The sequence below is a fragment of the Catharus ustulatus genome, chromosome 12 (assembly GCF_009819885.2).
Source record: "Catharus ustulatus isolate bCatUst1 chromosome 12, bCatUst1.pri.v2, whole genome shotgun sequence".
NCBI lineage: Eukaryota > Metazoa > Chordata > Aves > Passeriformes > Turdidae > Catharus > Catharus ustulatus.
The window spans coordinates 3958804-3977288 of NC_046232.1; the positions used below are offsets into that span (position 1 = coordinate 3958804).

Here is an 18485-nt window from a genome sequence, read left to right on the forward strand (position 1 = left end):
AACCAATGGCGAGAAAGGGAGGGCGGGCCTTGTAGCACGGAATGAAATTAAAAACCCCGCAGCCTTTAACACCTGAGTTTCAATGCTCGTTCCGTGCGGGGGATTTGGGGTCTTTTTTTGGGGCTTTTTTTTTTCCTTTTCCGCGGTGGGAGGAAGGTACGGGGTACCCGAGGTTGGTGAAGAACTTCCCGTGGGGGCTGAGGAGGGGAAATAAAGGTTGGGACGGCTGAAATGAGAAGGGAAATGAGGGCGGTGGTGTGACAGCCAGGTGCGGTGGCGGCAGCGGAACAGCTGGATCAACAGCTGGATCAAAGGCCCGCTCCTAGGGCCACCCAGCTGTCACACCTCGCTCTGTCCCCAAAGGAACGCGACATTCCCGAGCGGATGCGGGAGGAAACCGAACCGGCTGCTCGCTCCTCCAAAGTCCTTGTCCCAAACTGTCACCTCCTCGTCCCAAAGGTGCCCCGGGGCAGGGCCGGCAGCCTTTGTGCCTCTGCTAAAAGAGAGGAGCGGGGCATTCCGAGCACGGAGAGCAAGCCGGGACGTGACCGGAATGGGAGAAGCCCACCGGGAACGAGCCGCAGCTGCGCCCTTTAAAGTCGCGATTGAAGCTCCGCTCCTGCAGGGACGAGAGCAGGGCCAGGCCAAGGGGGGCACGCTAAAAGAAGCAAAAAAAATAAATTAATGAGCCGGCTAATGGTGAATTTGCAGGAACCACAGGGATTTCCCGGCACCTCTTTGTGCGGCAGGGGTTCATCTTCCTCTTTGGCCACGCAGCTGCCGGGGTAATTACAGGGAGAAGGCAAACACTTCCTGCCCTGGAGCACTCCCAGCTCACCCCCAGGGCAGCTGCAGGGCCCTGTGTGCTCCCTGAGCTGCCAGGCCCTGTTAACTCTGGGTTTCCAGCAGGGAAAAAATGGAGTTTTCTTCCCAATAAACACTCCTGAAAAAGGAGTTTTCTTCTTTCTCCCCTAGCCAGCAGCTGGGGGGCTTGGGGGTGGTTGTGGTTTTGGCTCTGAGCTTGGGGATTTTTTGTTTTTTCTTTTCTCAAATTTAGCCTCAAGCTCCTTGAAGGTTTTAGGAGTGTTTGTAGGATCCCAGACTGGGATCTTGCTGTCCAACACCTCCAAGCTCATCCTGGAGTACTCACAGGGAATGATTCCTCCCTCAAACCCCTGAGAGCAGCCAGGAGGGAGCCTGGCTCCCAGAATCATGAGATCATTGCCTGGGACAGCAATTCCAGGACATGGAAAACAGTCCCAGGAAAACCCAACCCTTCAGAGCTCCTCACAGCCCATCCCAGCTCCCTCCAGCCGGATTGCAGGAGGTGCTGGAACGAAGGACACGCTTCCCAAAGCGGAGAAGGAGCTCACAGGTTCAGTTTGTCAGCTCAGGCCCATGTGGAATTGGATTGCAGGCACCAGCTCAGCCCCTTCCTGCAGCATTTTCCATCTGCTCCACTGCAGGATCAGAACTTCCCCAGCACAACTCGTGAGCAGCTTTCTCTCTCCCGGATCATGCGCTCGCTTCCAGCACGGATCAGGAGGCAGCCACCCCCAACAATCTTGTCAGAAGCACAGATTTTTCCCCAAGAGGAGCAGTTTTATTCATCACAAACCGAATGTTTGTGGCCCAGGCAACCCAGAGAGCTCGGATTGCGCTTGGCACCCGAGCAGGCGGCGCGGTGATTTTTATCCACAAAAACAGATCCGTTACCTTCCCTCAGCCTGGAATGTGACCCTTGGAAGCACCAAAAAACAGAAATGTCAGCCCTGGCTGAGCCAGGCAAGAGGATGTTCCTGCTCCTCACCCCCTTTTTCCCCCAGACAAGATTGGGATGCTGCAGGTTTTGTCCCAGAACCAGAAAATCCTGATGGCCCAGGAGGTTGGGACAGAACTTTTGGAAGATCAGAGCTGCCATTCCTCCTTTTGGGAAGGAGCTGGCTGCTGAGGCTGGGTTTGGAGTGGGAATCAGTGCAATTCCCCTCACAGCTCCTCTTGGTGCTGACAGCCCCTTCATTCCCCAGCTGACAGAGTGAGGAGGGAAGCGAGCAGAGCAGATCCTTCATCAGCTGCTGCATTTTCTGCTCTCCACGCTCAAATTCAATTCCCCAGCTCCTGTTCCTGGCAGGCAGCAACCAAAAAACCTCAACCACCCCTCCCCAAAGCCACAGTCCTGAGAGTCTGGGGGCTTCCCAGCTCATCTCTTCAAGCTGGTTTGAGTTTTGGGGCTCTGATCAGCTGGCACAAGTTCCCCCTGGGTTCTGCCAAAGGACAGCACGGCACAAATGTCACCAAAGGGGCCCAGATGTGCTGAGAGCCACCCCCAGGGCTTCACAAACCACTCAGGATAAGGGTGGAGGAGCCATGTGCCCCCATGATGAGATTTCCCAGGAGATTTTGCCCTCCCAGAGAAGATTTCTCAGGAGATTTGGCCAGAAGGGAACTTGTGACCGAGCTGATTTGCACTCAGTGATTTTGAGAGCAGCACAAAACCCCAGCCTGGGACTCCCCTTCTTGCTGTGCCTCCAAAGGAAAGCCCAGGGGCTGGCCCAGGCCCTTCCAGGCCAGTATCACCATGTGATTTACTGGTGACAGGTCCTGCCTGACAGCCAAGCCCACCCTGGTCACCAAACCCCCCTGAAGGTGTCACATCTTCAGAGGGGTGGGGCAGGAAACGAGGCAGGGGTGCCAAAGGTTTCAGGCAGAGAAAATAAAATCCTGAGTGAAGTTTCACACAATTAGATAAGATAGGAGAACAGAAAGAACAGGAATGGGGGGCTCTGCCCAGCCACACTCCCTTCATCAGAGTCAGCTCCATCTCGCTGCCAGGACCCAGCAGGTCACACTGCTCTGCAATTCCTGATCCTTCTTTCCCTGGGTGCTGTGCTCCTCTGCCATGGGAATGGCCACAAAACAGGATTGGCACATCCCTGGAGGACCCAGCACCATCACCCATCCCCTAAACAAGATGACAATTTTGACTAGTCACAAAATCCTCCTGCACACACTTGGTTAAGGTTTGACCTCTCTGCAAATCAGCAGCTGGAACGGTCAGCCTGCAGAGAATCCAAACAAACTCACCTGGTTCTGCAGAAGCTGCCTGGGAAAAATGCCAGAGTTAACCAAGCTCATAAACCCTTGAGCTGCTGGGGAAAAGCAAACTCCTTTCCCTGTGACCTGGGAGCGCTGCCAGCAGTGCTAGTGCTGTCTGTCTCGCCAGGAAGGGAGGCACAGGGAAAGGCCATGCCCTGCTCCTCCTTCCTGTGGGACTCCTGAGAGCCCCCCCCCAGGCCTGGTGACACACAGGGACACTGGTGACACTGCCATCAGCAGCACCAGGCCACCAACATGTGCTCAGGCAGAACTGGCTGGTTTTTCCTTTCCTCCCGTGTCCCATCTGCCTTTCCTGCCCTGCCTGTCACCTGTCATGGGGCCAGCCTGGTCCCACAGGGACCTTTAGGGATTGGGGATCAGGGAGGAAAATGGGAATAGGGAGGACAAACTGGAGCTCATCCCAGCAGACAGCAGCTGGCAGGACTGGAGGTGATTAAATGATGGCAAACAGAGTGCTCTGGGGTCAGAGTGTTTAATGCCAGACAAACCCCATGGAAGGGATCCTGAGGGGTGGGAGCACCCTCAGATTCCCTGCCCTGGAACAGCCAGCAAACCTGGCAACACACAAATCCCAAACAAAAAAAAAAAAAAAAAATTCAGCACCAAACAAATCCAGCACCCAAAAAAAAAAAAAATCCAGCACCATGGAGGGAAATGCTTAGGGTGTGCTGGGCTGGCTCCTCACACCCCAGTGACAATGTCTTTGCTGTCTGCCCTGTCCTTGGCACCTCCTCATGCACCCCAAAAGGAACACTCAAAGCTTTCCTGTTTACCAGATTTAGCAGTTGAAGGAAAATCCTGGTGTGGGGTGTGTTCCCAATTCCCACACCCAGCTCTGAAAGTCCCCCAACCTCTGACAGCCAGAAAATCTCTTAGGAATGGGTTTTTCTCTGCTCCACTCTCTGTTCTTGGCCCTTGTAGGAAAAAAAAAAGGAACTCTGGCTCCCCTCTGATGCTTTTATGGCTCCTGGAGTGGAACCCCACAGCTCCAACTCAACACCTGAATTAATTCCTCCCTGCTGAACCAGCAGAGCTTGCTCTTAAATCAGCATTTATTTCAGAGATAGAGGGGGGAAAAACCCTCTCAAAGGGATTTTGGGACACGTTTCTGAATATTGGAACACTATAAATATAAAAGGGAACAGAAGGAAATAGAAATATTCTCACAGGGTGACATTTTCAGCCCATTTCTGCTTTCACCAAATTAAAATAGTTGCGTGGTTTTATTGTGGATCACGTGGGCCTCTCAACTCTGTGACCTTAAAAGGGCTTTGAACTCCTTTTCTTGTCACTCCTAACAGGAAAATGGTGATTCATGCCAGGAAAGGGAGCAAACCCCCCAGGACATGGGTCACTGGGATGTGTCACCTGCTCTCACCTCAGCAGAATTCTCCTCCTTTCTCCAAATTTCCCCTAAGAAAGAATAAAACCAAAATGTCCTTATTGCCAAGGACATCTCTGTCCCCTCTTCTTTTGTCCCTTCCTGTCCCCTCCCTGAGACCCCTCAGCTCACTGAGCCAGCACAGAGCAGGAAAAGGAAGAAAAACTTGAATTTTTGATGTATTCTGGACTTTCCTACAAGGACAAAGCTGGAAGCAGCCAGGAAACCACCGAGTCCTCTGCAAAAAAAAAAAAAAAACAAAACTGGTGGGCAAAGGCTGTGCCAGACAAATTCCTGCTGCTGCTGCTGGATGTACCTGCCCAAGAAATCCTGGAGCACCAGGGAAAGTCACCTTGAGAGATTTTTCTGGAATTTATGTGCCAGGGAAAGGTGTGGAGCCCCAGGATGTGATTCTCAGAGTTTGTCAGGCTAGGGGAGAGTAAGGAACAACCATTATCCCATGGAAACCTGTCCAGAATTGGTTGAAGCACTGCAAAAACAACCTGAAAGATTCTGCTCCAGCTCTATTCTACCTTTTAGCTGGAAAATTAAGCAATCAAAAAGGGTTCCAGAAAAGCAGAGCACAAATCAGCCCAAAATGAAAAAGATCTCCAGAAAAGCAGAGCACAAATCAGCCTAAAATGAGAGATGAGGAGAAAAAGATTCCAGAAAAGCAGAGCACAAATCCCAAAATGAGAGAGATGAGGAAGAAAAGATCTTCAGAAAAGCAGAGCACAAATAAGTACAAAATGAGAAATGAGGAGGAAAAGGGTTCCAGAAAAGCAGAGCACAAATCAGCCCAAAATGAGAGAAATTAGTAGAAAAAGGTCCCCAGAAAAGCAGAGCACAATCAGCCTAAAATCAGAGGCAAGGAGAAAAAAGGTTTCCAGAAAAGCAGAGGACACACAGTGCCAATCCTCCCCCACCCTGCAGGTGTCCAGCAGCAGGATGAAAAACAGGATTATGGAAAACAAGGCAGGAAAAGCAGCTGCTCCCATCCCATCCCATCCCTGCTGTCCCAGCCCCATCAGGCCAGCAGGGAAGCAGCCCAAGAGCTGCTCTTTGATGTCACAGAAGGTCCCTGCTGACGTTGGGGAACTGGCCCGACCTCCTGCTCTGCCAGGGTGAGCCAACTCTTCCCAGTCTGCTCCCTGGCTGTAAAATTTAGCAATTAAAACCCCCAGTACAGTAATTTCACGATTATAAGCCCCACATTACAATACAGAGTGTGATAAAAGGTATCTGTTCTATCACCATCTGTTGAGGGTGGGGGCAGTGATCCTTATCTCAGTGGGAGATATTCTGCTAATGGGCCATCCATTGAAACCAGGCAGGGCATTGTTCTTTATCTTTGCACAACCCATCCTCCCTCCAGCCAGTCATTTTCTGCTCATGGCCATTGAGTCCCACTGTGGGACTGATAAAATTACTGCATCCCATTGGAAGTTGCTCCAGCCAGGGGGAAGAGCCCAACATTTCTTACCAAGATAAAAACAGAGGTTTTGGGACACTAAGGGAGCCCCTTTCTCCACTGGACTCCAGAGGAAAACCAGATTTCTCCACATCACCACTGGAGCTCCGGAGGGAAACTGCACCTTGTACAGGAGCACTGCTCCAACTGAATCACATCTGTCACTGCAGGAGGATGCAGCCACTATGGAATGAGACTGCTGCCAACACCCTGCCTGATGGGGTGTCAGGTTGTACTCTGACTGTGTCAGGGTTTGGGGTTTGTTTCTTTGTAGTGCTGTATTTCTATTTTAATTTCCCTAGAAAAGAACTGCTATTCCTAATTCCCATATCTTTGCCTGAAAGCCCCTTGATTTCAAAATTATAATAATTTGGAGGGAGGGGGTTTACATTCTCCATTTCAAAGAGAAGCTCCTGCCTTTCTCAGCAGACACCTGTCCTCCAAACTAAAACAGCAACTTTTCATTCTTTGTCCATATATAAGCCACACCTGATTATAAGCCGCACTTTGGGTTCAGACCAAAATTTTAGTCAAAACGGTGCAGCTTATAATCATGAAATTACTGTAAATACAAATCTGGGTGTTCTCAGTTATATGGACAACTGGAGCTTTGAAGATGCTTGTGTAAAATGTCATTGTCTCCCCCCACTCACGTTTTTAGTACAAAATTTTGATTGCAAAATTCTTTGCTTTTAGTAGGTTTAGTGTGAGCTGAGGTCAGCTCAACATTCAGCATCTCCAAGTCAGCACATGGTCCATGATTCCATGGAAATTTAGAGAGAACATTATTTCACTGTGACATTTGGAACTGAGTATTTGGTTTATCCCCAAAATCCAGCACTGGAAGATTTTTACTTCTACCAATTAATCTTTTTATTGCTCCCTTTTTTTCATAGCAGAGAGGGGAATGATGTGTTCAAATCCCACTCTATCAGGGTCCTGACAAATAAATAACTCAAAAATTGTCTTTTCAGCTGCAAAATCCACACCCCATGCCAATAAATACCACAACCTAACCCTGTATTTCCAAGCCTTTCCTTGCTGTTCTGCTTCTCCATGCCCTTGAGCATCACTTCTGTGTGCCAGCACCAATTCCATGTGAGGCTGGGAGCTGGAACGTGCCCTGGGGCAGCTGCAGAAGCATTCCCAGCCCCCTCTAAGCTCCCTTGCTCCTGCAGGAGCTGCCCAGCCGTGCAGGAGGCAGCAGAGCCTCTCCCCAGCCCTGCAGCTCCTGCCAACTTCTCCTCTGCTGCAGCCTGAATGTGCCTGAGATGCTGCTCCCAGCCAAGCCCTGCTGGTCGGGAGAGGAAAGCAGGGAAAAGTCACTTCCAGCCCAAAAATCCAGGCAGTTCTCAGCTCTCTGGGGGTGTGGGGAAGCAGGAATAGCAGCAAAAACAGCTTTGTGTCAAACATGGGTCAGCAGGGGGATCAAATATCCTGAGAGTGATGCAAAAAACACAATTTTGGGACAGCAGTGAGGCCTAAATTGAGAAATCAGGTGGGGCAGGAAGGGAAACTGGTGTCCAGTGCTTCCCAGCTTTGGGCAAGAGCTTAATCCCTGGTGATCCTGCAGGATTGGGGGCTGCCAGCAGGGCTGTGGGGAAGGGAGGGTGCTGTGCATATGCTCTGCAAAGCCAGGAGCCAGGATTAATCAGTTTTCTTACACATAAAACCCGTGTGGTGTTCGTGCAGAGGGCAGGGACCCCGGCAGGGTGTCAGCAAAGCCATCGGTGTCCATCCCATCTTATCTGCTGCAGCTTGAGGCACAAAAACAGCCCCTCCCTGCTTCCCTCGGGCATTAATCCTCTGGACAGGATTAAAGCCTATCAGTGCAGGGCTCCCCCCGCAGAGAGCAAGCCGAGATGGTATCAGCAGGATCACAGAGCTCACTCAGGGATTACAGGGCAGCGCAGCAGCCTGGAGGTGAGGCAGGAGAGCACCCGAGGAGAACCTGCTCCCGTTTTCACGGCTCGTTAAACCCTGGCTGCGATGGCAGTGACGCTAGGCCCGGCTCCAGGCCGGGCTTTGCGCTGCTCCCACTGATTGCAATTACAGGCAAACATGGTTAATTGGTTTTGCAGCCCCGGCACGTGGTGGCACCCGGGATTAGAGGGCACTTCTCCAGCTCTGCAAACAGCCTCGGTCCTTGTGCTGTGATTTCTTTGTCACTGTCACCTCGTGGTGGCCGTGAACCGGCTGCCCTCTGCTGAAAGCACCACCTCCCACCACAGCAGAGCTTTTCCTGCAGTTCCACTCCCTGCTGCGATCTGCAGCACAACCCGGGACAGAGCACAACCCACACAGCAGCCAGGGAACCGCCCAGGGTCTGTTTAATGCAAGGATAAAACAACAGGCAGAGTGTGGGGACAGATCAAACATTGCACAATTGGAGGGGTCACATCTCCAGCACCTCTTCCCTTCTCCGTGCTGAGTCCTGAGGAGGTTGGAGAGAGGATTTGGAGCTGCCCTCGGTGCTCCCCCACAGGAGAGCAAGGCAAGGAGCATCCCCAGGCACAGAACCAGCCTCAGCACAACTCACCAGCCCAGCAGGAAGATTTAGGGAGCTCCCCCAGCAAAGATGAGCTCCAGGGCAGCCTGGATGTCCCCTCCTGTGGCCTGCAGGGCCCTCAGGCTCAGCTCGTCGTCGTGGATTCCCATGTCTCGCAGCTGCTGCAGCTGGGGCTGCCACTGGCTCTGCTCACAGCAAACAGGAGAAGTTTGGGGTGGGTGTGAAAACCCCAGCTCCTGACAGCCCAGTGATGCAGTATAGCCCCCAAATCCACCCTCCATCCCAGCTCCACCCAGTGTTTTTGCAGTGTCTGTGGTGATGCCTTAGGATTTCTTGCTTTTCTATTTCTCATCTATTTGTAATCCTGCAATTCTTTAGTGGCTGATTCTGAGCTCCATACAGAGTGTCAGCTGCTGCTTTCCCATTTTGGTCAGACACAACAATTCCTCCCTAGGCCTGGAATCAAGGACACTTCACTGCCTCAGGCCCTGAGGAATGTAAACAAAAATGAGTTATGGGGGAGTAAACTCATTGGGGGATATTAACCTCCATTATGCAGATGGACCAAACTTATAAAAGTGTGAAAACCCATGACACATCATCCATTTTTGGGTGTAGCCCCTGGGGGAGCTTCATCTGCCCAAAACCTGCCTGAAGGCCCTTCAATAAATATAAACAAACTGACTTTTATCCCTTAATTCTGTCTGGCCTCTGGTTTTAGGTAAAAAAAAGAAAATCAGTGATGCCCCTTCCAGCCCCAGGAGGGATTGAGGATTCCAGGGGCTGCACTGACTGACCTGGAGGCTGGGCTGCCCTGAGGCCTGCAGGGCATGCTGGAGGGCCTGGCTGAACAGGTCATTGGTGATGGGTGTCCCTGACTGGACACTGGAGGACATCGGGGACGTCCCGGACGAGTGGCCCTAGGAGGGAAGGGATCAGAGAAGGATCACAGGAACCAGCACAGCCTCAATCCCAGAGGGATCAGGATCACAGGAACCAGCACAGCCTCAGTCCCAGAGGGAGAGGATCAGGATCACAGGAACCAGCGCAGGCTCAATCCCAGAGGGAAGGGATCAGAGAAGGATCACAGGAACCAGCACAGCCTCAATCCCAGAGGGAAGGGAGCTCCTCCATGAGGGAGGGAAGAGATCCCAGTGCTGAGCCAGGCTGTGCTAGCTGTCCCCTGGGTGCTGGGATCATGGGGAAGATAAAGATCACATGGATTTGCAAGGGTGAATGCAGAGCCAGGGTTGGGATCACACTGGGAACAGCTCCCTGAGGGAACTGGGATCACCCTGGGAATTGCTCCCCTGAGGGAATGCAGAGCCAGGGTTGGAATCAGCCAGGAACCTCCTCCCCAGGGGAACTGGGATCACCCAGGAAACTCCTCCCCTGAGGGAATCCAGAGCCAGGTGTGCCAGGGGTTGGGATCACCCAGGAAACTCCTCCCCAGGCGAACTGGGATCACCCAGGAAACTCCTCCCCTGAGGGAATGCAGAGCCAGGTGTGCCAGAGGTTGGGATCACACAGAGAACTGCTCTCTGAGGGAAGGGAACTGCTCCCTGAGGGAATGAAGAGCCAGGGTTGGGATCACCCAGGGAACTCTTCCCCAGGGGAACTGAGATCACCCAGGGAACTCCTCCCCGAGGGAATGCCCACCCAGTCCTGCCAGCCCAGAGCTGCCCCTGCTGCTGGCTGTTACCTGAGTGCCCGGGGTGGGTGTGTGGGAGCTGCTCTCGGGGGTGCTGGCCAGGGCCAGGGCTGTGGCCAGCTCGCTCTGGGTGATGGGCCGAGGCCCCGCCGCCCCCGCGTAGCCCAGCGAGGCCGGGCGCGAGCCAGAGGTGCTGCTGGAAGGGGTGGACCTCGTGCTCTGCAGGGAGGGAGAGACAAACCCAGCTGTGACCTCGGTGTTTGTGTTCCAGTCAAACCACTGATCCCTGCCCTGCCATCCCCAAGACTCCTAAAGGTGGAAATTCTGGAAGGCAAACATGCCAGAGGGGGATGTGCTCTTTTTCCACACAGTCAGCTGGAAACCAGCAGGAAAGCTTTCAATCTATCATCCATCAGCCCCCAGCCAGGGTGATATCAGCCTGGAACAAAACAACTGCCCATTGACAGGCACCCAAATATCCAGTTTTCCTTCCCCTTTGTCCTATGGAGAGGATGAGTGCAGGAGGGCAGGATCTGCATTCCCACGCTCCACTTTGGCCCTCTGCTCCCTTTTCCTGTTGTGTGCTCAGCACTGAGGAAAACCCTGCAAGCAGCCAGGATCAATATGTTTGTCTCCACATCCCCCTGGGGAGCCAGAGCAGCTCGTGCTGTTCACCAGGCAGGAAGAAAACAGCTACAAATTAAACCCCAAAAAGAGGTGTTGCTTACCTGGTGGAAGTCATCTTCATCATCAGAGAGCCCCTCAAAGAGAAAGCCACCTGCACCAGAAAGGGGGACAAAAGGATGTTGCACACAGCAGGAATTGGGAGTTTCTGGCTGAGTAGCCAGGACTCAGGCCTGAGCTGCCCTCACAGGTGGCCATACCTGGCATGTCCCGGTAGGAGCCCAAGGCCATGGCCCGTGAGGACGTGTCCGGGGCTGGCAGGGGGGTGCTGCCGGCCACCGAGTGCAGCACCAGCACGATGGCGTTCACCAGGGCAGGGTGAGCCGGGATCAACCTGGGCACAAATGGGCACAGGGCAAGGTAGGAACCAGCCCTGAGCAGCTCAGGGCACAGCCAGCACCACTGCTGCCTCAGTTGCACAACAAACCCCTCCAGGCAGCCAGGGATCCTTCTGGGACTGGCCTTGGTGAACCAGGGATTCATCTTGGACTGACTTGGTTCACCAAGGATCCTTCTGGATCCATATTGGACCCGGGCTTGGATCCTTCTGGATCCATCTTGGACCTGGGCTTGGATCCTTCTGGATCCATCTTGGACATGGCTTGGGTTCACCAAGGATCCTTCTGTCTCCATCTTGGACTGGCCTTTGTTGACCAAGGATCCTTCTGGATCCATCTTGGACCCGGGCTTGGATCCTCCTGGATCCATCTTGGACATGGTTTGGGTTCATTAAAGATCATTCTGTCTCCATCTTGGACTGGCCTTGGTTAACCAAGGATCCTTCTGGACCCATCTTGGACTGGACTTGGTTGACCAAGGATCCTTCTGGATCCATCTTGGACCTGGGCTTGGATCCTTCTGGATCCATCTTGAACACGGCTTGGGTTCACCAAGGATCATTCTGGACTGGTCTTGGATGCTTCTGAATCCACACTAGACCTTTCCCTGGTTCACCAAGGATCCTTCTGGACCTGGATGCTTCCAGACACATCTTGGACCTGGCCTTGGTTCACCAAGAATCATTCTGGTTCTATGATGAACCTGGCTTTGGATCCTTCTGGATCCAGGCTGGAGCTTTCCTCAGTTCCCCAAGGATCCTTCAGGATTTATGTTGAACCTGGCCTTGGATCCTTCTGGATCCATGCTGGACCTTTCCTCAGTTCCCCAAAGATCCTTCTGGACCCACATTGGACCTTTCCCAGGTTCTCCAAGGATCCTTCTGGACCCATGCTGACTTTCCCATGGTTCTCATTTCCCACGTGCTCTCTCTTCTCTGGCTGAGCAGCCCCCTCCAGGTGTGACCCCCAGTCTGGAGGTGATGGTGGCACCCCCTGCATTAACCCAGCTGCTGAGGGAGGGGTGTCCCAGCCTGGCAGGCAGGAGCAGAGCTCTGTCCCACCCAGGTGACACTGGGGACACTGCTGAGTCACTGCCCCACCTCAGGGAACTTACGTGTCCAGCATGCTGGGGTCTGCAAACACGGAAAACAGATCCTTGTCCTGCAGAACTCCTGGAAAAGACCAGGAAATGCAGTGAGACAGGATACAATAAACAGGAGCCAGTCTCAACAAAAGCCACAGAGACAAATAGGAATTGTTTTCCAGGAAGTGAGTCATGAGTAAACACCACAAATAATATTGTTATTGTTCCTCTGAGGCCTTTGTGTTCCTGGAGAGGCTCTGGTCACAGCCACACACCCAAGGGACCTTTTTTTTTTTTCCCCAGCAGATCCTGTGGGTGTTCCACCTCAAGGGCAGGATGGAAGCTGGGCCCCAGCTCCCTGCAGCCAGGCTGTGACTGCATCCCAAATTCCACCTGCCTCACACTGCCACCATCCCACAACAGGCTGGATTTAATGAACCACTTTGTAGCACTTGGCAGCAGGGAGAGAGCATCCATTCCCTCTCTTCCCTGATCCTTCTGAAGCCAGGATCCATCCCCAAGGGAAAATCATCCATCTCTCCTTTCCCTGATCCTTCTGAAGCCAGGAGCCATCCCCAAGGGGAAATCATCCATCTCTCCTTTCCCTGATCCTTCTGAAGCCAGGAGCCATCCCCAAGGGGAAATCATCCATCTCTCCTTTCCCTGATCATTCTGAAGCCAGGATCCATCCCCAAGAGGAAATCATCCATCTCTCCTTTCCCTGACCCTTCTGAAGCCAGGACCCACCCCCAAACATCACCAATGGAACACAACAATGTTTTCAGTTTTTTTTTTTTTTTAAACTCTGCTTTCTCCCAATCAGGAATTCAAGCTAGATTTGGGTCTCTCCCTTCCCTTACCAGGAATCAAACCCTTCCTCAGATCCTCTGGATCACAGCCAGACTCACCCAGAGCCACAGGGTCACTGCTGAGGCCAGGAGTAGCCACAATTATCTGATCCAAGGATTCCTTGTTTCCCAGCATTTTGAAGACCTGCCAGGGCAAGCAGAGCAGCTCAGGAATGTCACCCACTGTGGGACTGTCCCCAGAGGGAGGGGACAGCTGAATTCCCCCCAGGAGCAGAGCACTCACAGCATCTCTGTAGGCTGGGCTGCTGTGCAGGGCAGTGTGCAGGACACGGAATTCCCGGACAGCTGCCACCTTATCCACGGGCTCTGAGGGGAGAACACACCAAAACAAAAACACAGCTCAGCCTCTGCCAGCCCTCAAAGCCATTTCACATCCCACTGAGGCTTCCATGCTGCAACAGGGATCCTTTAACATCCTTGGATTGGGTGCAGTCACTGCAGAGTAACGACTTGCTGCACACTCATAAAAATAGCCAGGAATATCCTCCCACATGTGCCATTACAGGAATGCCAACTCCAATTCCTCTTTTTGTACAGTCAGAGTACACAGCAGCTTGCTCATCCCTGGGGCTTTGCTCCAGATTGCCTGGCAATGCCCTAAAATGGATCAGAGGCAATTAAGGAAGGGATGATCCCTCTCCATGCTGCACAGCCCATTCCTTAACTCTTCTGTCAGCAGGAAATCAACACCCAGGTGCTGCTGGGAGAGGTGGGGAGTTCCCAAACAAGGGGATTTGTTCCACAGCAGCAAATTCAGAGAGAAGCTGTCCCTCAGCCCAATAAAACACATCCCAAGGGGTAATTCCCACAGCTCCTCACCGGGTTTCTGGTCAGGCTCAGGCCAGGACTTGCGCAGGACATGGACGGTGGAGCCAGACTGGATTCCATAAAAATCCAGGGTCTGGTCATCCCTCAGCTTCCTGCCACAGTAGATCAGGTCTGGGGGAACAAACACCTGAAGATAAACATGTGCCACAAGCTGGGGGTCTCTAGGTGTGGTTTATACCCCCAGGGGTTATTGAGCAGCTGTAGCTGCTCCAGCTGGCTAGGGAACAACACAGGGAAATTGTGGAGCTGACAGCCAGGAGGGAAATCATGGAGCTGACCTAGAGGGGGTGGCAAAGTCACCTCCTGTGTAAGAGCTGACCTCTCTCTCGTTGTCTCAGTCCCCATGAGACATCTCACAAGGACACAGAGACAGTGGGAAGCACAAATACTCCCTACCAAGGGCACTGCCGCAGCTGGAGCGCCGTGACCCCAAGGAAACAGGGAAGGAACACCGAGCCCTCCCAGCAGCAGCAGCGGGATGCGCTGGGAGGACGGGCCGAGGGTGTCCCCAAGCGGCGGGACAGCGCCAGGCTCGGGCGGGGCACGCACCGATGAGCTCGGGGTCCGGCATGGATTCCTGCAGCTTGCCTGCGATGAGCTGCTTGAGGTGCGAGATGCTGCAGCCGCCCAGCGGACACTCGCCCAGCTCGGTCTCCGGCAGGCGCAGGATGGATTTGGGGGCCAGCGGCTGCTCCGCCAGCTTCACGGCAATGTGCCACTCCGGCAGGGCCATGGCGGCTCTGTGCTGGGGACACGCTCAGTCAGACCCCGCACCCCCATCGGCTCCGGGGGACACAGAGCCACAGCTCCGAACCCCGCTGCTCAGGGGTCCCGGCTGTGTGAGCCATCCCCAGAGCCCCGATCCCTCCCGGTGCTCAGGGATCCCATCCCGTGCTTCTTTTAGAGCTTCCCCTCAGCTCAGGGGGATCCCGTGTTCCTCCCAGAGCGTCCCCTCAACTCAGGGGGGTCCCGGCCATGTTCACCCTAATGCTCCCCTCAGCTCAGGGAGATCCGGGCCGTCCCCCATCCCAATCCTCCCCTCAGCTCAGGGAGATCCGGGCCGTTCCCTATCCCAATCCTCCCCTCAGCTCAGAGCGACCCCGGCCGTGTTCCCCATACATCTCCCCTCAGCCCAAGGGGGCCCGGCCATACCCACTTCAGGCCGCCCCTCACCTCAGGGGGATCCCCCGGCCGTGTTCCCACCAGAGCCTCCTCCTAAGCTCAGGGGGTCCCGGCCGTGTCTCCCGCCCCTCCCCACCTCCAGAGGATCCCGGCCGTGTCTCCCACCCCCCTCACACCTCAGGAGGGTCCCGGTCGTGCCCCCCAGGCCCTCCCACAGTTCGGTGCTACCTCACCCCAACGGACCGGAAGCGGAAGTGCTGTAGGGAGCGCAGTGCGTGCTGGGAAATCGAGTCCGGCAGAGTGGGCGGTAACGCCCTCCCGAAGCGAAGGCGCTGCTGATTGGCTGCCCTGCCAAGACCAGCCAATGGGCGGCCGGCCGAGGGTTTAAAGGCAGGAGCGCGGCGAGGGGCGCGCAGTTCCGCGATACGCCCCCACCACGACCGGCTCTAATTAACGCTACCTCAGTAATTAAGCGGCTGCCATCCTTCCCCCGTGGGCGAGCAGCTCCAGTAGATACCCCGCCACCGCAGGAGGGCCCAGCTGTCCGAAGCTGCCCGGTCTTCAGCGCTATCCGCTGCTCCATCTCCTCATCCTCTCCCAAAAAAGGAGAGGCCACTACGCCTGTGACCAAATCCCGTGCCAAGGCGCCAACTTTTTCTGACAAGAAGAGCTGTTTGTGTTCTAAAAAAAGCCGAGTTACCATGAAAGTCCAGTCAGGCTGCAAGAGCCACATTCCAGGCACGCTTGGCTTCCTAACAGCTCTTAAAATGGTCCGAGCAGCACCAGGGACCGTGATGGGATTTGAAGAGAATTCAGAAAACAAAACTCAGGCTAAACTTTAACTTCAAGCCAGGTCATAATCGCAAAACCTTTCCTTTAGGATAGAGAACCCACCCCTGAAAGAAAGCAAGCAAAAATCAGCTTTTCTAGTGTTTAAACCTGGGAAGTTTATTTGTTTTCCTACAAAGGAACCTAGAGGTGACAAACCAAACCTAGAGGTGACAAACCTAACTGTAGTGCCATCCTATCTGTGTTACACAGGGAAAGTGAACAACCCTCGAGGAGGAGGATGAACAGGAGCCTAACGAACCATTAAAACACACACACTAATTAGTACCTCAACAAAGGAATGGGAACACAGGCTGAGGGACAACGGGGTCCAGCAGCCCCTCTAGAAACATTTACGGTGCACGATGGAGGGGCCGGACTCGTCGTACTCCTGCTTGCTGATCCACATCTGCTGGAAGGTGGAGAGGGAGGCCAGGATGGAGCCGCCGATCCACACCGAGTACTTGCGCTCGGGCGGGGCGATGATCTTGATCTTCATGGTGCTGGGCGCCAGCGCCGTGATCTCCTTCTGCATGCGGTCAGCGATGCCCGGGTACATGGTGGTGCCCCCAGACAGCACCGTGTTGGCGTACAGGTCCTTCCTGATGTCCACGTCGCACTTCATGATGGAGTTGAAGGTGGTCTCGTGGATGCCGCAGGACTCCATGCCCAGGAAGGAGGGCTGGAAGATGGACTCGGGGCAGCGGAAGCGCTCGTTGCCGATGGTGATGACCTGCCCGTCGGGCAGCTCGTAGCTCTTCTCCAGCGAGGAGGACGAGGCGGCCGTGGCCATCTCCTGCTCGAAGTCCAGCGCCACGTAGCACAGCTTCTCCTTGATGTCGCGCACGATCTCGCGCTCGGCCGTGGTGGTGAAGCTGTAGCCGCGCTCCGTCAGGATCTTCATGAGGTAGTCGGTGAGGTCGCGGCCGGCCAGGTCCAGACGCAGGATGGCGTGGGGCAGGGCGTAGCCCTCGTAGATGGGCACCGTGTGGGTGACGCCGTCCCCAGAGTCCATCACGATGCCCGTGGTGCGGCCCGAGGCGTAGAGGGACAGCACGGCCTGGATGGCCACGTACATGGCGGGCGTGTTGAAGGTCTCGAACATGATCTGCGTCATCTTCTCCCGGTTGGCTTTAGGGTTGAGCGGGGCCTCGGTGAGCAGCACCGGGTGCTCCTCGGGCGCCACGCGCAGCTCGTTGTAGAAGGTGTGGTGCCAGATCTTCTCCATGTCGTCCCAGTTGGTGACGATGCCGTGCTCGATGGGGTACTTGAGGGTGAGGATGCCCCTCTTGCTCTGCGCCTCGTCGCCCACGTAGCTGTCCTTCTGTCCCATGCCCACCATGACGCCCTGGTGCCGCGGCCGCCCCACGATGGAGGGGAAGACAGCGCGGGGCGCGTCGTCCCCGGCGAAGCCCGCCTTGCACATCCCCGAGCCGTTATCCACCACCAGGGCAGCGATCTCCTCGTCCGCCATCCCGCCCAGCCTGCGGGCAAAGGGACAGCGGGGTGTCACTGCCTGCCCCTGGGGGACAGGGCAGGGATGTGTCACCAGGGGTGGAAGGGAGGGGATGTATCATGGAGGGTGGAAATTAGGCCCTAAGGGGTCTGCAGATAGAATTTCTATTTATTCCCTCAAAACACGCATAGAAATAAATGCGATCCCCCAGAGGACAAGATGTCCCCACCAGTGGCAGGGGGTTGGAAAGAAAACAACGTTAAGGCTCTTCCAATCCAAACCCTTCTGCAATTCCCACTCCTCTCCCAGGGATCTGAGAGGGAGACTCCCCCACACAGCCCCACACCCCACAGGCCTGAGGGAATAAAGGTCCCCAGCACAGATCACCATCGCCCTTCCCTGACAGGGCCCACACAGGGCATCCCAAACCCACGCACCCAAGAGCCCAAAACCGCACAGGGAAACCCTAATCTCACCCCAATAGCCTCAGCAGGGCATCCCAACCTTCCCTGGTGGCCCAGACAGACACGGGGAAGCCCAAATCCCACACTCAGAGCCTGAACAGACATAAGGGTGGCCCCAACCCTCCCTAAGGACCGAGACAGGCATGAGGGGGGACCCCTAATCCTCCTCAGGGACCCAAGGAGACACTGGGGGACCCCTAACGCTCCCTAAGGGCCGAATAGACATGGAAAGGGCCCTAAGCCCCGTCTGAGGGCCAAAGCAGACATGAAGGGACCTTAACCCCTTCCCCAAGAGACAGACCCCTAAATTCCCCCCCGAAAGCCCCAACACACACGAAGGAGCCACTAAAGCCCCCTGAGAGACCCTTAACCCCAGGCTGAAGGGCCAAAGGGGCACAGGGAAGCCCGCTAAGCCCACCCTCAGAGCTCGAACAGGCACGATGAAGACCCTAACCCCTTCTCGGAGGGATCCCTAAGTCACGCCTCAAAGCCCAAACAGACATGGGGGGAACCCCTAAACGCCGTCCCCGAGGTCTCGCTGGGTGCCAGGGTTCCCCGGGCCGCGCTCACCCTCACGCGCTCCCTCAGCCCCTGGCGGCGCCTCCTCCGCGACTGCCGGGCCCGCGCCCCGCGCGAGCTTTTTATACCACCCGGAAGCAGAAGCCGGCCCGCGGCGCGCTCTC

The 18485-nt window shown here is 54.9% G+C and overlaps 2 protein-coding genes across 9 annotated transcripts; both read right to left on the reverse strand.

Annotated features, from left to right (window-relative positions):
- Positions 1–1639: 1639 nt before the first annotated feature.
- On the reverse strand, positions 1640–15349 carry UBL7 (ubiquitin like 7). Of its 8 annotated transcripts, none has more exons than XM_033070919.2 (12): positions 15288–15349; positions 14482–14672; positions 13924–14043; positions 13328–13410; positions 13144–13228; positions 12266–12323; positions 11014–11147; positions 10858–10907; positions 10181–10348; positions 9276–9398; positions 8509–8663; positions 1640–1740 (listed from the first exon to the last, which is right to left on the reverse strand). In XM_033070919.2, the coding sequence occupies exons 2-11, from the start codon at positions 14663–14665 to the stop codon at positions 8526–8528; spliced, it is 1143 nt and encodes a 380-aa protein (XP_032926810.1). In that variant the 5' UTR covers positions 14666–14672; positions 15288–15349; the 3' UTR covers positions 1640–1740; positions 8509–8525. The 8 variants fall into 8 exon arrangements, with proteins under 8 accessions (XP_032926810.1, XP_032926809.1, XP_032926808.1 ...); XM_033070918.1 differs by lacking the exon at positions 1640–1740 and adding an exon at positions 4658–4736; XM_033070917.2 differs by lacking the exon at positions 1640–1740 and adding an exon at positions 8278–8403.
- Positions 15350–15976: 627 nt separating this feature from the next.
- LOC117002105 (actin, cytoplasmic type 5) lies at positions 15977–18470 on the reverse strand. The gene is made up of 2 exons (XM_033070926.1): positions 18373–18470; positions 15977–17366 (listed from the first exon to the last, which is right to left on the reverse strand). Exon 2 carries the CDS (start codon positions 17354–17356, stop codon positions 16226–16228), a length of 1131 nt encoding a protein of 376 aa, XP_032926817.1. The 5' UTR covers positions 17357–17366; positions 18373–18470; the 3' UTR covers positions 15977–16225.
- Positions 18471–18485: the final 15 nt, after the last annotated feature.